This window comes from Prunus persica, chromosome G6 (assembly GCF_000346465.2).
Source record: "Prunus persica cultivar Lovell chromosome G6, Prunus_persica_NCBIv2, whole genome shotgun sequence".
Classification (NCBI taxonomy): Eukaryota; Viridiplantae; Streptophyta; class Magnoliopsida; order Rosales; family Rosaceae; genus Prunus; species Prunus persica.
The window spans coordinates 6,886,866-6,904,000 of record NC_034014.1 but is presented as its reverse complement, the minus strand read 5'-3'; the positions used below and the strand labels follow the sequence as shown (position 1 = coordinate 6,904,000).

Below are 17,135 nucleotides of genomic sequence, written 5' to 3'. Positions count from 1 at the left end.
ATAATTGACAACAAAATATCCTTATAATTTAAAGAATACCAATGTTATTCATAAATCATTATAAAAAAATAAAAAGAAAAACATTACAAATAACCTACAACTTTTGTTGACGAGCTTTCATATAATGAAAACGTCGCATTATATTTTCATTACTAATACAAGTAAAAACATACTTTGGATTGGTGTTTGCTCAAGAAGAAGAAAAAATACGCATCAGACTTACTTTGGATTTGCGTACTCAAGAAGGAAAAAAATGCAGAATTCTTAGGATGCACATTTGATAAATTTGTGTGATAGTAAATTGGTCCTTTATAAAGAGAACTCCCAATTCCACGTAAATAAAGAATTGTGCTAAAGTTTCCTTTTTTAAATCCTTGTTCAAATAAATAAATAAATAATAATAAAAACCTACTTGTTAAAAGCCCTAGAGTTTAAAGCCCTTATTTAAAGCCTTTTTTCCTTTTTTATGTAGGCCATAGATAAAATGTTGTTAAAGCCCATCCATGAAATGGCAGTCCAGGTTTTCTTCTTTTTATTTTTTTTTTTTAAAGCCTAGTCCAAACATCATTTTATTTTTCGTGGAACACCTAGAGTGTACCTTCCAAGTTGAGTAGAGATGCAACAATGGCTTTTTCAACGAGGAGAGGTACAACTGCACCTTCTTGTGCCTTAATAGGTTCACCACTGCATGAAGGTTCAAACCTGAAATCTCTTGTCTGCAAGTCAAGGCCCTTTTCTACCAGGCTAGACTCCCATTGGCCAAAGAGAAACTTCATTACATAAACTTCAACAACACAATAAAAGATATTAACATGACATCTAAAGCACCAATCTCAAGAGGGCAACAAATTAACATGCTAAGCAGACAAAAGCCGCATTAAAACTATTAGCCCACATCACCATAATTAAGCATAATTCTAAACAAAGCCCACAAACCCAACATAGCCGAAACCGTAAAGCAACTTGGAAACCTAATGAACCTTGCCACCACCTCCTGAAGAAGTGTCGTCACAGCCACACCCATCACCTCATAAAATCTTGAAGCAAGAACAAAATCCGTAACAGATCTGGGGAAAAAATGGTTTCCAATGATATACCTGCGCATAAGAGTGAACACATAAAACAAAACAACAACCATGCCGAAGAACGATTGGGTGATTTACAGCAAACTCCGTCAAATACGATGTAGAATTGAATTTAGAGAACATGAGCAGTGTTAGAGAGTAGATTTTGGGTGAATGATTTCATTAGGAGAAGGAACTTTAACATGAGCATGGCTCAAAAGAAATCACCACACAAGGGGTTTCTTATTCAAAACGCCTTAGTAGACTTATTCACTAACCCAAAATAAAAAGACAAGAAGAGAGGAATGAGAGGAGGGACCAATGACGCTTCTTCCTCCTCCTCATCTATGAAGTTTGTCTTTGGAACTCACATAGGGAGAAAGAGGCTAGGATTAATCAAAACAGAGACTTGATAATTGCATTAAAGAATTTTGACAAAAAAAATTGCATTAAAGCATCACCATCTCAAATTACCCAAAACAAAGAAAACCATCTACAAAAAAAAATTATTATTTTTTCTAATCAAAGTGTAATCTTTTATGCGTTACGAGAACTCTAGTTACATCCCCATCTTAACATCTCATATTCGTATAAGGGATAGAGAGACAGAGAGTTTGAGAAATTATAATCAAAGGTGATGTTAAAGAAACTTAAAATTAACTGAGTACACTATATTATTAAATTATTTATTAAATTATTAATTTATTCTATTATAAAATGACTAAAAAAAATATATTAAATTATAAAATAAATATAATTTTAATAAGTACACTCTATTCATCATATTCAAGTCTAATCAAATTAAAATTTCAGAGCTTGATTCGAAACATATTTGAGATACAAATTCGAAGTCTTTAAAAAGTTAATCAGCCCAGCAATCCCAAAAACAACAATTTGAGTTAAACAAGAGTTGGGAAAAAGACACTGAAAAAGTTGAACAGTCATGTGCGATCTTGGTAAGTTAAACAACCGGTGGTAGTTTAGTTAAAAACTTATCTTTATTTTTTATTTTATTTTTTTATGCAATGTATCATGTCAGCTCATTACTTAGAGCAACCATGTCTATGAATATTCCATAGGAGGATAATAGAACCACGAAGAAAGCTCAAATGGCAGCTTACAAAAACAAATCTATCAAATAATGATCCAGCCTTCCTAAATACTCATGAATTTGGTTCAATGCGTGGGTGAATCTCTGAGGGTTTACATTTGATGAAGGGAAAAGGAGTTGATAGGAACAAATTTGATGAAGACAACCAATTCATTTAAAATAGGGTGTACTTAGTATTAGGGTGTTCGTGTGATAGAGTTAGAGTGTTTCAGGGATATTTTTGATAGTTAAATAGGTTGTACTTAATTAATTTTACATTTTAATTTACTTATTAAGATGTACTTATATACTCAGTTAATTTTAAGATTCCTTTAACAACACCTTAATCAAAATAAGGTAACTTTACGGTTTTTATGTTGAAATAAAATCAAATAGATCATATATGGAGTTTCCCTTAAAACCAAAAATTTAATACCTCTTAGATATCTTTCGCTACAAAATTTAAAAATTTAAAAAAAAAAATCAAATCGAATGCGCGTGAGCGCATGACAAGGGACTGCTAAAATATGAAAACTATGAGAGAATATTTGTTTGTGGGAATTTTCTGTGTATTCTTCTCCTTGTAGGAGGTCATATTTATAATACAACGAAACCTGAATAGGCAAGTAAATAATAAATTCCTAAATCTATTTGCAGTAGGAAATCAGAAATTAAAGTAAATCAATTACAATTATAATAGGAATTCTTGGTGTGTAAGGAAAGTAAGTCAATATCCACAAGTCACGCCAACACTCCCCCTCAGTTGGTGCATAGATGTCGCCAATGCCCAACTGATCTAATGAATTGTGGAATGCTTTACTGGAAATCGCTTTTGTCAAAATATCCGCCAATTGATCCTCGGATTTCACAAAATGCGCAATCTGGTCCATATGTCGGGGTCGTTAGTCGAGAAGTCATAATCTGTGCAGCGGAAGATGCATAGGATACAGGTTGAGTAGGAATTAGGATCGGAATCTGAGCCTGAGTCGAGGCCAGAGTCGGAGTCGAAATCGGGATCAGGGTCTGAGTCAGAGACAAATTCGGGGTTGGGGTCATCATCGGAGTGGGGGTCGGGGTCGTCTTCGGAGTCGGGGTTGGGGTCGGGGTCGTCTTCAGAGTCGGGGTCGGGGTCGGGGTCGTCTTCGGAGTCGGGGTCGGGGTCGTCGTCGTCATAGTCGGGGTCGGGGTCGGGGTCGAGGTCGGGGTCGTCGTCGTCATAGTCGGGGTCGGGGTCTGGGTGGTCGTCCTCATAGTCGTGGTCGGGGTCGGGGTCGTCAAAAGAGGATCCTGATTCTGGATCGGGTTCGGGGTCAAAGTCTGCATCTGTAGGAGCGGAGCCATCTGGGCATTCAACTCAACGATGGTTGGTGGAGAATGAGAGAATGAGTCGGTGGTGCTACCTCCATGAGGGTTGAAAAAAAATCATCAACCCCCATAACACTAAATAAAATAATCTCTATTACAATAGGACAAAATATAATTGGTAAGTAACCAAAATTCTAACGAAATAAGAAACCAAAATTCTAACTAAGTAAGGACTCGCCAACACTCCCCCTCAAGTTGGGCAAAGATATTTCGCACGCTCAACTTGACAAGCGAGTCACAGAACACCATACTTGAGAAGTAACAATTGTAGAGAAGATCTTTTAGTCAACCACGAGTGAAACAAGTGACAAACTAAAACAAAGTTCACAGCGGAAACACAAGAGCAAACCCTAAAAAATAGGGCACATAGCAAAACACATAAATCCTGTAAGCACGGCTGTAGATAAGGCAGAACACAGAAACCCTGTGAGCACGGCAGTAGGTAAGGCAGAACACAGAAACTGTGTGAGCACAGCAATTGGTAAGGCAGAACACAGAAACCCTGTGAGCACGGCAATAGGTAAGGCAGAACACCGAAACCCCATGAGCACGGCAGTGGCAACAATAAATTCTTCCATATAAACTTTAGCTAATTCACTCAGACACAACTTCTCTTCAATCTTCCTCTCCCCTTGAAGAGAAGGGGTCGTCGGAGTCAAGAAATAAGCAACATCTTCATGGAAATATGTCAAGGTAATTGGGATAGGTCAATAAACATATCCCTTTCACTCCCCCTCCCCCCCCCCCCCTCTCAAGGGGGGAGAAGAGCACTTAAATTTCAAGAAGAACACAAGCACAGGTCCCTAGATCGAACTAGGCTCTGATACCATGCTAAAATATGAAAACTATGAGAGAATATTTGTTTGTGGGAATTTTCTGTGTATTCTTCTCCTTGTAGGAGGTCATATTTATAATACAACGAAACCTGAATAGGCAAGTAAATAATAAATTCCTAAATCTATTTGCAGTAGGAAATCAGAAATTAAAGTAAATCAATTACAATTATAATAGGAATTCTTGGTGTGTAAGGAAAGTAAGTCAATATGCACAAGTCACGCCAACAGGGACTAGCGAGACTATTGAAAAGAAAAAAAAAGTAGTACTTCTTTATCAATGTGTGCACTCTCTCTCTCTCTGCCTTTGGTTGTCTGGGCTGTCCCCTAAGTTTTTCCGATCCTTCCAACCTTAGAGCATCTCCACCCATAAGGGCTAAGTCTAGGGCAAGGGCAAGCAAGGGCTGCCACTATTCACATAAATAGTGTCAGCCTTGCCATTTGTGGTTCCACCCATGAGGGCCAAGTCTAAGGCAATTACTATTCACTTAAATTTATTTTTTATTTTTTATACTTAAACCATTGATTTTGATAAGCTTTTCGAATAAGATTTTTGTTTCCCAAGTGTTAATATTTATCATAAAATTCTCACCTAAAAATCAAGATAACATTTTCGGATAAAATTTTGAAATTAAATTTGGTGTGGAAAGTGAATAATATTGGTAGGTATGTATAGAAAAAATTTCCAGAATTTTTTGATATTTTTTAAAAATATTTTTTGATATTTTTTGATATTTTTTTTAGCCAAAAATTGGACAACCGTTGGATTGTGCAAGATTTTTTGATCAGAGGCTCCAGGAGAAGCCACGTGGCTTGTAACCATTGGGCAATGTGGGCTGGTGGGTCCAACAGTAAAAAAATAATTGAAAATCAGCTGCTGACGTCAGCAGCCTGCGGGCAACAGCCCAGTCAATTTCTGCCTGTGGGCTTGCCCGGACTGGTGGGTCCCATGCCTTGCCCGGGCTGGATTTCCTGCGCTGGAGCTGCATTGGGCTTGCCAGGGGGCCTTTTGCCCAGTTTGATAGCAGCGCTAGAGCTGCTCTTAGACAATGAAAGAGTGCCACTTATGAATTTGTCATTAATTTTGTTGGTAATTGAAGGAATTTTTTTTTTCTTCTAATTTGTAGAGAATATTTTACTTGAGCATTTTTTAAATTGTTATAGGTCTATGAGGGGTCTTGGGATCTAGCATAAATGTCATTTTAGTAAGACGGGCACAACTTAGTTCAGTTCAGATCACATCTTTAACCGACAATTGAATTGTCGCCAAGCCCTCAATTTCGATTAAATGGGTGTTGCAGAAAAACGTAGGTGTAATTAAACCAAACTGGACTGAATTTGATAGACTTGGTTTAGTTTGATTTTGATTAATTTGAGGTGGCGACGACGTAGAAGAAGAGGCACTGAGTTGTTGAATCTACTAGAGCAAAGGTGACAACCGTCGAGGACACATAATTTTTTTTTTATAATTAAAAAATCAAACTAAACAGACTTGATCGGTTCAATTTATTTATTTTTTTTTTTTTGGGGGGTGTGCACCCTCTGTTTTAGAGCTTAACCGCCAACAATTTGGAAGTAAATCTTAACCCCAAATGATTACATAAAGCAAGCTAGCTAGTAGCTATGACACCACAATCTCACTACATTCATTCCCTCTCTCCTGGCAAATGATTAGATGAAAGCAAACTAGTAGCTCTAACACCACAATCTCACTCTACATTTCCTCTCTCTCACCTTCCCAACAAAGACAGACATGCTAACTGCGAAGGTTGTATAACTGATCAAATAATTATCACCCTCCTCACCTAAATCCCTCATCTCCCACCACTTATAAAAACTCTCTCCACTCCCCCCAAAACTCATATCAAACACTTGCACAAAATATCAAACACCTTGTGCATGCAAGCACCACTCTTGCTTTGGCATTATTTGTTTTCAAGCAAATTAAGCAGCCAAAACCCCACCACACTCAAAAAACAAGATGGTAAAGCTTCAGCATCAGCCTCTTTTCTCACTCACACTTCTACTTATCTTGCTCTTCCATTGCACCAAAATCTTAGCCCAAGCTCCTGCCGCAGCCCCTGCTGCTGCTCCTGCAGCCCCAGTTGCCCCAGCTGCTCCAATTGCCCCAGCTGCCCCAATTGCCCCAGCTGCCCCATCAATTACAGGGCCAGCAGTTCCAGCACCACCAGCTGATGCCCCTGCACCTCCAGGCCCAACCAACATCACCAAAATCCTTGAAAAAGCAGGTGGCTTCAATGTCTTCATCCGCCTTTTAAAAAGCACCCAAATTGATAGACAGCTCTACAGTCAACTCAACAACTCAAATAGCCAACTCACCGTTTTAGCCCCAACTGACAGTGCCTTCTCAAGGCTCAGCACAGGCTCACTCAACTCTTTGGGCGATGAGCAAAAAGTGCAGCTCTTACAATTCCATCTGATCCCAGATTTTCTCACAATCCAAAACTTTCAAACTCTCAGCAATCCAGTGAGAACCCAAGCTGGAACTGGATTTCAGTATCCACTAAACATTACCACAACAGGCAGTTCAGTCAACATTTCCACTGGCCTTGTGAACACCTCCATTTCAGGCACCGTCTACTCTGATAATCAAATTGCTATTTACAAAGTTAACAGTGTGCTCCAGCCTTATGGTGTTTTTGCTCCCAAGCATCACCAACCGTCACCCGCTCCGGCACCTGCACAAGAGAAGCCTAAGAAGGAGTCTTCATCATCGGATTCTGATGACACTACTCCTGATGTTGCTGAAGTGAAGTCTGGTGCTATTCCTTGTCTGATCCCCAAGATTAATGCCATTGTCTCCACTGGAGTTGCTGTGGTTGCTGCTGCAGCATTAAGCTTCTCTTGATAAAATTGTTTGTTGCAATTGGAGTTGGTTTGAATTTGAAGGGTAATAACAGTTGTTATGCATGTCAGAAATGTGATCTGTACTGTATGTGAGAGCAATACTGTTTCGTTGAAGTTCATTGGGCTTCTGTGTATTTTAAGAAACTTGTGTAAATTCCTCCATAAAATCAGTACATGGCTTCCCTTCATCATTCATTTTTCACTTTTTGAGTACCATTTTGAATGTATTTTAGAATACGAGTTAAACCAAAAATTTAATAGGAAGACAAATCACCATATTAAGTCTAAGTCAATAGTTGGTCGAAAGGCAAATCACCATATTAAATCTAAGTCACAAGTCTTCAATCTCATCCATTAATTTCCCCAATATTTATTGATTTATTACTTGTTTACTTGGACCACTCATAAATTTTTTTTCAATTATCTTTTTCCACATAGTGACTTTTACTATAAAAAATTTAAAATTACAAAAAAAATTGTTAAAATATATATTAGCGTGTGACAAGAGATTAGTGAACAAAGTGCTTTTTTTATTTATCAATATGTGCAAGTTCAAGTGCAAGTTCTTCATTTGCTCTCTCTTTCTCTCTCTTAGACAATGAAAGAGTGCCCCACTTATGAATTTGTCCTTCATTTTGTCGGTAACTGGAGCCTTTTTGTTCTCTTGTTTTTTCCGTCTTCTTGTACATTTCTAAACAAATTTTTACTTGAGCATCTTTAAAAATTTTATAGGCATATAAGGGGTCCTGGGATCTAGTATAAATGTCGTTTTATGAGGATGGGCCCGAGCTAATTTGGTTCGTGCTACATATTTAATCATTAATCGAATTGTCGCCCATCTCTCAATTTAGATAAAATGGGTGTTCAGAAAAATGTTGGTGTAATTGAACCAAAATTGGGCCGAATTTGATAGACTTAGTTTGGTTCAATTTTGATCAATTTGACGTGTCGACGACATAGAAGAAGAGGCAATTAGTTTCTGAATCAAGTAGCGAAGAGGTGACTGCTAAAATTATAAGGGTGTAATTGTTGTGGAAATATTTTGTGTATTCTCTTTTTTATAGGAGACTATATTTATAGTATAATAAAACTTTGGAGGCCAAGTAAAGTAATTAATTTTCAATTTTATTTACAATAGAAAATTATAAATAAAGGGAAATCAATTACTATTAATACTAGAATTCTTGGCGTGCACGGAAAGTCAACAGGTTCATAAGTCACGCCAACATTTTCCCTCAAATTGGTGCATAGATGACGCTAATGCCCAACTTGTCTGGTGAGTTGCCGAATGCTTTACCAGAGTTTGCCTTCGTTGATATGTCTACCAAATGATCTTCTGACTTAACAAAAGAAAACTGAATTTCTTTGGCCTCCAGGTTCTGCTTGATAAAATGTTGATCTACTTCAACATGTTTGATCTACTTCAACATGTTTAGTGCAATCATGTTGAACTGGATTATGTGCAATGGACATTGCAGCCTTGTTGTCACAATATAGATTCATCACATGTGTGGGTTCATATCCAAGCTCAGTAAGCAATTTCTTTAACCAAAGGGTTTCACAAATTCCTTTGGTCATACCTTTGAACTCAACTTCTGCACTGAATAAGGTAACCACCTTATATTTCTTGCTTCTCCAAATAACCAAATTACCCCTACAAATGTGAAGTAACCTGATGTAGATCTTATGTCAGTAACACTTCCTGTCCAATATGCATTCGTATAATCATCAATATTTAGGTAATTGTTTCTTGGGAACATAAGTTCCTTCCCTAGTGTCGACTTTAAATATCAAAGGATTCAAAGGACTGCATCCATTTGGTCTTCACTTAGGGAATCTATGAACTGACTGACAAGGCTCATAGCACAAGCGATGTCTGGTCGAGTATGTGACAAGTACATCAATTTCCCCACTAACCTTTGATATCTCTTTTTGTTAGTGGGTACTTATCAGGGTATTCTCTAAGATGATGTGTAACACCCCGACCCCAAATTTAACCCTTATTTAATTATTTAATTATTTAAAGGCATTTTGGTCATATTTTTAACCGGAGAGAGTTTGGGGCAGTGACTAGTATTTTTGGATAGGTCGTACTGAGACGAGTTCATAGACACGTAGTGGGTTCGAATCGGAGTTGTAACGAGAGAGATATGGTCAAAAGAAGCCCAGTGGCATAATCGTAAATATTTCGAAATGGGATTTTTTATAAAATCTGATTTCTCTCTCTCTCTCTCTCTCTCTCTCTCTCTCTCTCTCTCTCTCCCTCTCCCGCGACCTCTACCTGTCTCCCGTTAGCTCTCCCTCTCTCTCTCTCCTCGCAACTCCGGCCACCGGCCACGGCTGTGGACGGGGCCGGTACCAAAATGACCGGGGCGTCGTCCTTTTCCAGCCCCAGCCTTCTCCCGCCTCCAGCCGCCGCGGTTTCGCCGGAAAATGGAGGAGAAGCGGCCAGCGTCGTCCGTTCTTCGCCGCCGTCGATCTCCCTCCTCCGGCCACCAAATTCGACGAGCAAGGTATGGTTTCTCACCTATTTTTCATGCTCTAGCTGCCTGTTGGGTAGGATTAGATCGATTCTTAGCGTAGACAACCCGATTTTCGAATTGAAAATCGGCCGAACTTCGGCCGCTGTGATCGGCCATTTCCGGCCACTTTTTGGGGTAGGTCCAAGAACAAAAGTGGCTCCAAATAAGGTGTTATACCTAGGGTAAGAGTTTGGAGCCGTGGTTTTGAGATTTTCCGGTGAAGCATTATCGCTTTGGGCACCCACGCGCTGCCGGTGCGTGCGGCGGCACGTGGGCACTGTAGAAAAAGTAGCGATGTGTTCCGATGAGATCCTTAGGTTGTCACGAGTGCGTAGGATTTCGCGGATCTCAATTCGGACGTCGTTTGACTATCGAACAGATAATCGCATAGTGTGCGTTATCTGGGTTCGATAGGTTGGGACCGTTGGATGGTCCCAAGTTTAATATATGTTAATCTAGGTATTTCTAGGATCGTGTAGGAATTCACGGATCGTGAATCGGAGCCCCGGATGTTCCGAATAATAATTTAAAGTTTATATTTTATATTAACCGTCAGATCATGCGATCGTGAGAAATCCGACCGTCTGATCTGAACCAAACTCGCAGGACAAGTGTCCTATACCTGGTAGAACCTATAGAGACTTTCGGATCGGAAATTGGAGGTCGTGGGTTCTGCAGGTCCGTTTGACCAGGGTTAGAGTAGTTTGACCCTTGGTTGACCGTGAGTCTCCCGGAGTAATCTCACCCTTCCAGGGGGGATTATCGGGAGCTAGACTATTGTGGAGGGTTACACAATATTAGAATTAATTTATATAACTATAATTATATATGGTTGTACAATGGTACAACAGAGTCTAGAATGTCAGTTTGGAGTGCTATACGCACTACTGTAGGTACCTCCCCGGATTTTGGATTCACTACAAGCACCACCAAGTGAAAATTAGGTCCCACATGGCGTAGGTTATCCGGCGTTGGGACAGACCCCATACGTGGCGTTGGTTGTACCGGCGTATGGGGAGATATGAGATATTGTGTTGAGGTCGCAAGTGGCGTAGGTTATTCGGCGTTGGGACAAGCACCATACGTGGCGTTGGTTGTACCGGCGTATGGGGAGTTATGTGATATGATGTGTAGGTCTCGCGTGGCGTAGGTTATCCGGCGTTGAGACAGACCCCATACGTGGCGTTGGTTGTACCGGCGTATGGGGAGAGATAATGATAGTATGGCATGGTCGCACGTGGCATAGGTTATCCGGCGTGTTGACAGGCCCCATACGTGGCGTTGGTTGTACCGGCGTATGGGGAGTTTATATGAAATTCAGAGAAATGAAATAAGGTATCGCCCAAGTGTGGAATTGGGTTTTAGGGAAGAACTACGTGTGGCTTGATCCCTCAAGGAGGGTACGTAGGCAGCCTAAGGTTATTAGGTGCAGCCGCAGACTAAATATTAGTCATATTTTGTATTTGAATTGTTTGGTAGTTGTTTGAGAATTATTGGAAGGCCGAAGGCCATTTATGAGAATTTGCATGAAATTATATTGTGCATGCTGCCAGTTGTGGATATTAAATGCGTTTTTATGAAGGTTGAATTTGGGAAATGTCCAAATTATAGGGGAGATTCTGCCGAAATTTCGGCAGGAAGTCTCGGTTTTTAGTAAGTGGGCCTGACATCGGGGTGATGTCAGGAATTCCAAAGGGTTCGTCTCGGATTTTGAGAAAATTCGGGGCGGGTCCTTTCATGATGATTATGAACAATTGGAGTATCCACCAATTTGCAATCTAGCATTCTTATTTTTGCCAACACCGATACATAATTCATTTGAGAAAGAAATATGTCTTGCTTTGATCCAGCCACCTTAATACCCAGAAAATACTTGAGTCCACTGAGGTTCTCATCTCAAACTTCATTGCCAAATATTCTTGAAAAATTTCTTGTTTATCATTCCAAATGATAATCATATCATCAATGTAAATTATTATGACAGTTACCTTCCCGTCCTGGTGCTTCAAGAATATAGTATGATTTGAGTTGCTTTGCTTGAAACTGTTATTCTTCATTGTCATAGTGAACCGTCCAAACCATGCACGAGGTGATTGCTTTAACCCATATAAGACCTTTTTCAGTTCGCACACCACACTAGTCTGAGTAGGTGCATCATATCCAGGTCGAATGTCCATGTACACTTATTGTGTAAGTTTTCCATGCCAAAAATAAAAAAATAAAAAAATAAAAAATAATAAAATAATAAAATATGCTTCACATTAAACTGGTGAAATGGCCAATTCAGGTTGGCTAGAAAAGACAACAGAACTCTGACATTGTTAAGTTTTGCCACTTGAGCAAATGTTTTTCTTCATAATCTATGTTTTAGGTTTGTGTCTACCCCTTTGCCACAAGTCTTTCCTTGTATCATTCAATGGATCCATTAGCCTTGTGTTTGATGATGAATACCTATATGCATCCGATTGTTCGTTTTCCTTGTGGCAATGACTCCAGTTTCCATGTTTGATTTTTTTTTTTCCAGGGCCTCCATATCTTCTTTCATTGTTTGAACCCACTTCAGATCTTTCAATGCTTCAGTTACCTTGGTTGGAATATGTATAGCACACAACTGATGCATGAAATTCTCGACTGGTTCAGGAAATCTCTGAGTTGAACATGATTTGCCAATATAAGAATAAAGCTGGTTTTGTGGTTTTCCATAGTTTTCCATGAAATGTAATTTATATCCAATATAATCATCAACTAGATTCACAAAAGTAGTGGGAGTATTTACCTCAGGGATATCCTTAGGAGATTGGTCAACTAATATTGAGGAATGAGAGTAGGGGTCTTCAACTTGTTCAAGTTCATCTTCCAAGTAAGTAGAAACAAAGCTCCACTTAGGAGAATCTTCAAAAGTTCCAAGCGATCGATGGCTGGGGTCAGGGCGATCAGTCGGTTTTGTGCCGAAAGTAACCTCATGATGTAGTCTTTTAAGAGATCAATCGACAGGGAAAGATCGATCGATCGATGCTGTCCAACAACAAATTTTTCGATCTTCCAGCGTGCTCAAATTCCGCTCTTCATTATGCATCTCCCCATAAAGCGGAGAATTGGACACTGGATCAGGAAAATATATCTTAGACTCCAAGAAGGTGACATCCAAGGTAACATATATGGGCTGAGTAGGAGGATGAAAACACCAATAGTCTTTCTGATGTGCAACATACCCCACAAAAACACCACATAGCACACATGGATCAAGTTTGCTACGTTGGTTCTTATGGAAATTAAAAAAATGCCACACAACCAAAGATCTGCAGTGTAAGCATCAAAACGGAGGGCAAATGGCTCGTTTTGTGCAAACACGTGTAACGGAGTAAGAAAGTCCAAGATGCTTGAAGCCATGTAGTTTAACAAGTATACTACCATGACAACTTCATATTCCTAATAGATTCAAGGTATGTGAGTTCCAATAAGAAGTGCACGGATTGTTTCAAGATGGTGTCTATTCTTTTGTTTGGCAATATCATTTTGTTGCGGTGTCTGAGGACATATCGTCTCATGTATAATGCCACATTTCTAGAAGTAATGTCGAAAATCATGGTTCACACATTCGCCACAATTGTTGGAGCGGAGAATCTGTATCATAAAGGAGAACTGAGTTTGAATATGCTTATTAAAAGACTGAAACAGGGTATATAATGCATTTTTATTCTTCATCAAGTAAAGCCAGGTCATGCAGGTACATTCATCCATAAATGTCAAAAACTATTGAAAGCCAAAAGAAGTAGTTATAGGTGAGGGTCCCCAAACATCATAGTGAATTAACATAAATAGAGCAATACTCTTACCCGAACTCAAAAGATAGGACTCACAACGACTCTTGCCCAAAATGCAAGTGTGGCATCTGAAGTTGGAGTCCTTCAAATGTAAGAATAAAACCGGTAAAAGATTCTTCATATAACTAAATGATAGATGTCCCAATCGACTGTACCACAACCATATTTGCCTTTGTTTGCGATATGTGTCACACTGTTAGCCTTGCTTGTACTGAAGTCATCCACATAATATAATCCCCTATCTTTGTACCATGATTAATAATCTCCTTAGTATGAATATCCTAAAGCAAACGAAAACTCGAGTAGATTAGTACACAACAATTCAATTGTTCAATAACTTGACCAACTGACATCAACTTATTAGATAAAGACTAAACAAGTAAAGTATTAGACAAGGTGAGAGAAGAATAGTGTCAACCCTTGTCACAGGATAAGTAACTCAATTGGCATTAGCAATACTAGTTCACCTGGATTGGGTGGTACTCAGAAAATCATTAAGATGAACCATCATATGAGCAATTGCCCATGAATCAATGATCCAGCCCATGGAATCACTCTTGTCAGAAGTACAGTATACATAACCAGAACCACTACTTGCAGCTTTACGTCGTTTTTGGTCTTTGAGTTCATCCCACCATTTTGGGTAGCCATTCAATTTGAAACAAGTTTCACGATGGTGTCTCAGATTGTCACAGTGTGTGTAACCTCCGCTATCTGTCTGGGTCTTTGTTCGAGAAGTTGTAATATGTGCAGCAGAAGATTCATAGGCTATAGTTTGAGTCGGAATCTAGGTTTGGATCGGAGTCTAGGTCTGGGTCTAAGTCTGGGTCAGTATTTGGGTATGAATTAGAGTCTCGGTCAATGTCTGTGTTGGAATTTGAGTTTGGATCTGTGTCAATAACTAGGTCATTCTTGAAGTCAAGTATGCTAAGTTATAGGTCTGGGTGAGAGAGGAATCGATGGTGCCACCTGCATAGTGGGTTATCTAATCCCCTATGGCAGTGTCGGCTGGAGTTTGGCTAGGGTTTAGAAGCAATCACAAGATCGCAGCTCTGATACCATGCTAAAATTATGAGAGAGTAATTGTAGTGGGAATTTTCTTTTTCTTTTTTTGTCGAAATTTTTTCTATGTATACTTTTCCTTGTAAGAAGCCATATTTATAATACAATAAAAGTCTTGGAGACCAAGTAAAGTAATTAATTCTTAATTCTATTTACAGTAGGAAATCAGAAATAAAGCAAATTCAATTATTAATATAGGAATCCTTGACGTGCAAGGAAAGTCAACGGGTGCACAAGTCACGCCAAGAATGAGGACCGCCAACGACACATAAGTACCTAGTCGACTCTGAACAAAAGCCATGATACTTGAAGATAGGTAAGCAAAATAGGAAGATATATATGAAAAGAGGAAAAGTATGGAGGAAGAGAAATCGAACCAAAAATATTAAAATTGGAGCGGAATCAGTTTAGATGGTTGATTCAAAATAAATGTTTTTTTAATTAAAAATCGAATTACACTGACCTGATTGGTTCGATTTAATCAATCTTTTCTCCTGTATTTATGTGCACACTTGTGTTTTAAAGCTTAACCCCACGTAAATCTTAAACCCCAAATGATTACATGAAAGCAAACCAGTAGCTCTGACACCACAATCCCACACCCACTCTATATCCATTCCCTCTCTCTTGGCATATGATAAACACCAAATGATTAGATGAAAGCAAACTAGTAACTCTAACACCACAATCTCACTATATTGATTCCCTCCTCACCTTCCCAACAAAGACAGACATGCTAACTGCGAAGGTTGCATCAATTAATTATCACCCACCACACCTTACATCTCCTTTCCCACCACTTATAAAAACCCTCTCCATTTCCCCCCAAACTCATATCGAACATCTTCTCCAAATATCAAACGCCTTGTTGTTTTTAATTGTTTCCAAGCAAATTAAGAATCCGCATCCCACCGCACTCAAAAACAGGATGATGAAGCAGCAGAATCAGCCTCTTTTCTCACTCACACTGTTACTGATCTTCTTCTCCCATTGCACCAAAATCTTATCCCAAGCTCCTTCTGCTTCCCCTGCTGCTGCCCCAGCTGCCTCAGCTACCCCAGGTGCCCCAACAATTACAGGGCCAGTGGTGCAAGCACCACCAGCTGATGCCCCTGCACCTTCTGGCCCAACTAATATCACCAAAATCCTTGAGAAAGCAGGTGGCTACAAAGTCTTTATCCGCCTCTTAAAGAGCACCCAAGTTGACAACCAGCTCTACCGCCAACTCAACAACTCAAATAGCCAACTCACCGTTTTCGCCCCAACTGATGATGCCTTCTCAAATCTCGGCACAGGCACACTCAACTCTTTGAGTGATGAGCAAAAAGGGCAGCTCGTACAATTCCATCTGATCCCAGATTTTCTCACAATCCAAAACTTCCAAACTATCAGCAATCCAGTGAGAACCCAAGCTGGATCTGGATTGGACTATCCGCTAAACATTACCACATCAGGCAATTCAGTCAACATTTCCTCTGGCCTTGTGAACACCTCCATTTCAGGCACTGTCTACTCTGATAATCAAATTGCTATTTACCAAGTTGACAGTGTGCTCCAGCCTTATGGTGTTTTTTCTCCCAAGCGTCAACCACCGTCACCAGCTCCAGCTCCAGCACCTGTACTAGGGAAGCCTAAGTTGAATTCTTCGTCATCTGATTCTGATGACAGTGACACTAGTACTACTCCTCCTGTTGCTGAAGTGAAATCTGGAGCTGTGCCTACCGTGCTCCCCAAATTTAATGGCATTGTCTCCATTGCAGTTGCTGTGGTTGCTGCAGCAGCATTAAGCTTTTCTTGACAAAATTGTTTGTTCCAATTGGAGTTGGTTTGAATTTGAAGGGTACGTAATAATTGTTGTTATGCATGTCAGAAATGTGATCTGTATGTGAGACCAATAATGTTTTGTTGAATTTCATTGGGTTCTTGATTTGTTTTGTTTCTTTGTATACTCATTATACTATAATGCAATATTTTCATTTGCGCATTTCATCTTGGGCTTCTGTGTATTTTAAACTTGTGTAATTCCCTCCACAAAATCAGTACATGGCGTCTCCTGAGAAACTTGAGAATACGAGTCATCATCACGAATGCGTTAGCATATGAACACAATCATGAATGCATTGCATTAAAGCCCCATGTCAAATTACCTAAAACAAAGAAAACCATCCAGAAAAATTTGTTCTTTTATCTGATCCAAATGTAATCTCGTGTGCCTTATGAGAACTAGTTACATCTCCATCGTAACATCTCATATTCGTATGAGGGACAGCGAGATACTGAGAGATTGGGAAATAAGGAGAAGTACTTTTTTTTTAAATATGTGAAAGCTATTTGCTTTTGTTTTGTGTAACGGTTTGTAGTTTCTGGGCTGTCTGTTAGCCACGTTTGTTATTGCTACTGGTTTGTTTCCCTTCCCTTTTTGGGTTTTCTATCAAAGTTTGAACTTGACCCAAAAAAAAAAAAAGTGCAAGTTCAATTCTTCATTTGCTCTCTCTCTCTCTCTCTGG

General features: G+C 39.4%; 2 protein-coding genes across 2 annotated transcripts; both read left to right on the top strand.

Annotated features, from left to right (window-relative positions):
- Positions 5,299-7,398, top strand: LOC18773987 (fasciclin-like arabinogalactan protein 12). The gene has a single exon (XM_020566754.1). It carries the CDS (start codon positions 6,334-6,336, stop codon positions 7,219-7,221), a length of 888 nt encoding a protein of 295 aa, XP_020422343.1. The 5' UTR covers positions 5,299-6,333; the 3' UTR covers positions 7,222-7,398.
- LOC18773582 (fasciclin-like arabinogalactan protein 12) lies at positions 15,122-16,580 on the top strand. Its single transcript, XM_020566870.1, has one exon. It carries the CDS (start codon positions 15,362-15,364, stop codon positions 16,424-16,426), a length of 1,065 nt encoding a protein of 354 aa, XP_020422459.1. The 5' UTR covers positions 15,122-15,361; the 3' UTR covers positions 16,427-16,580.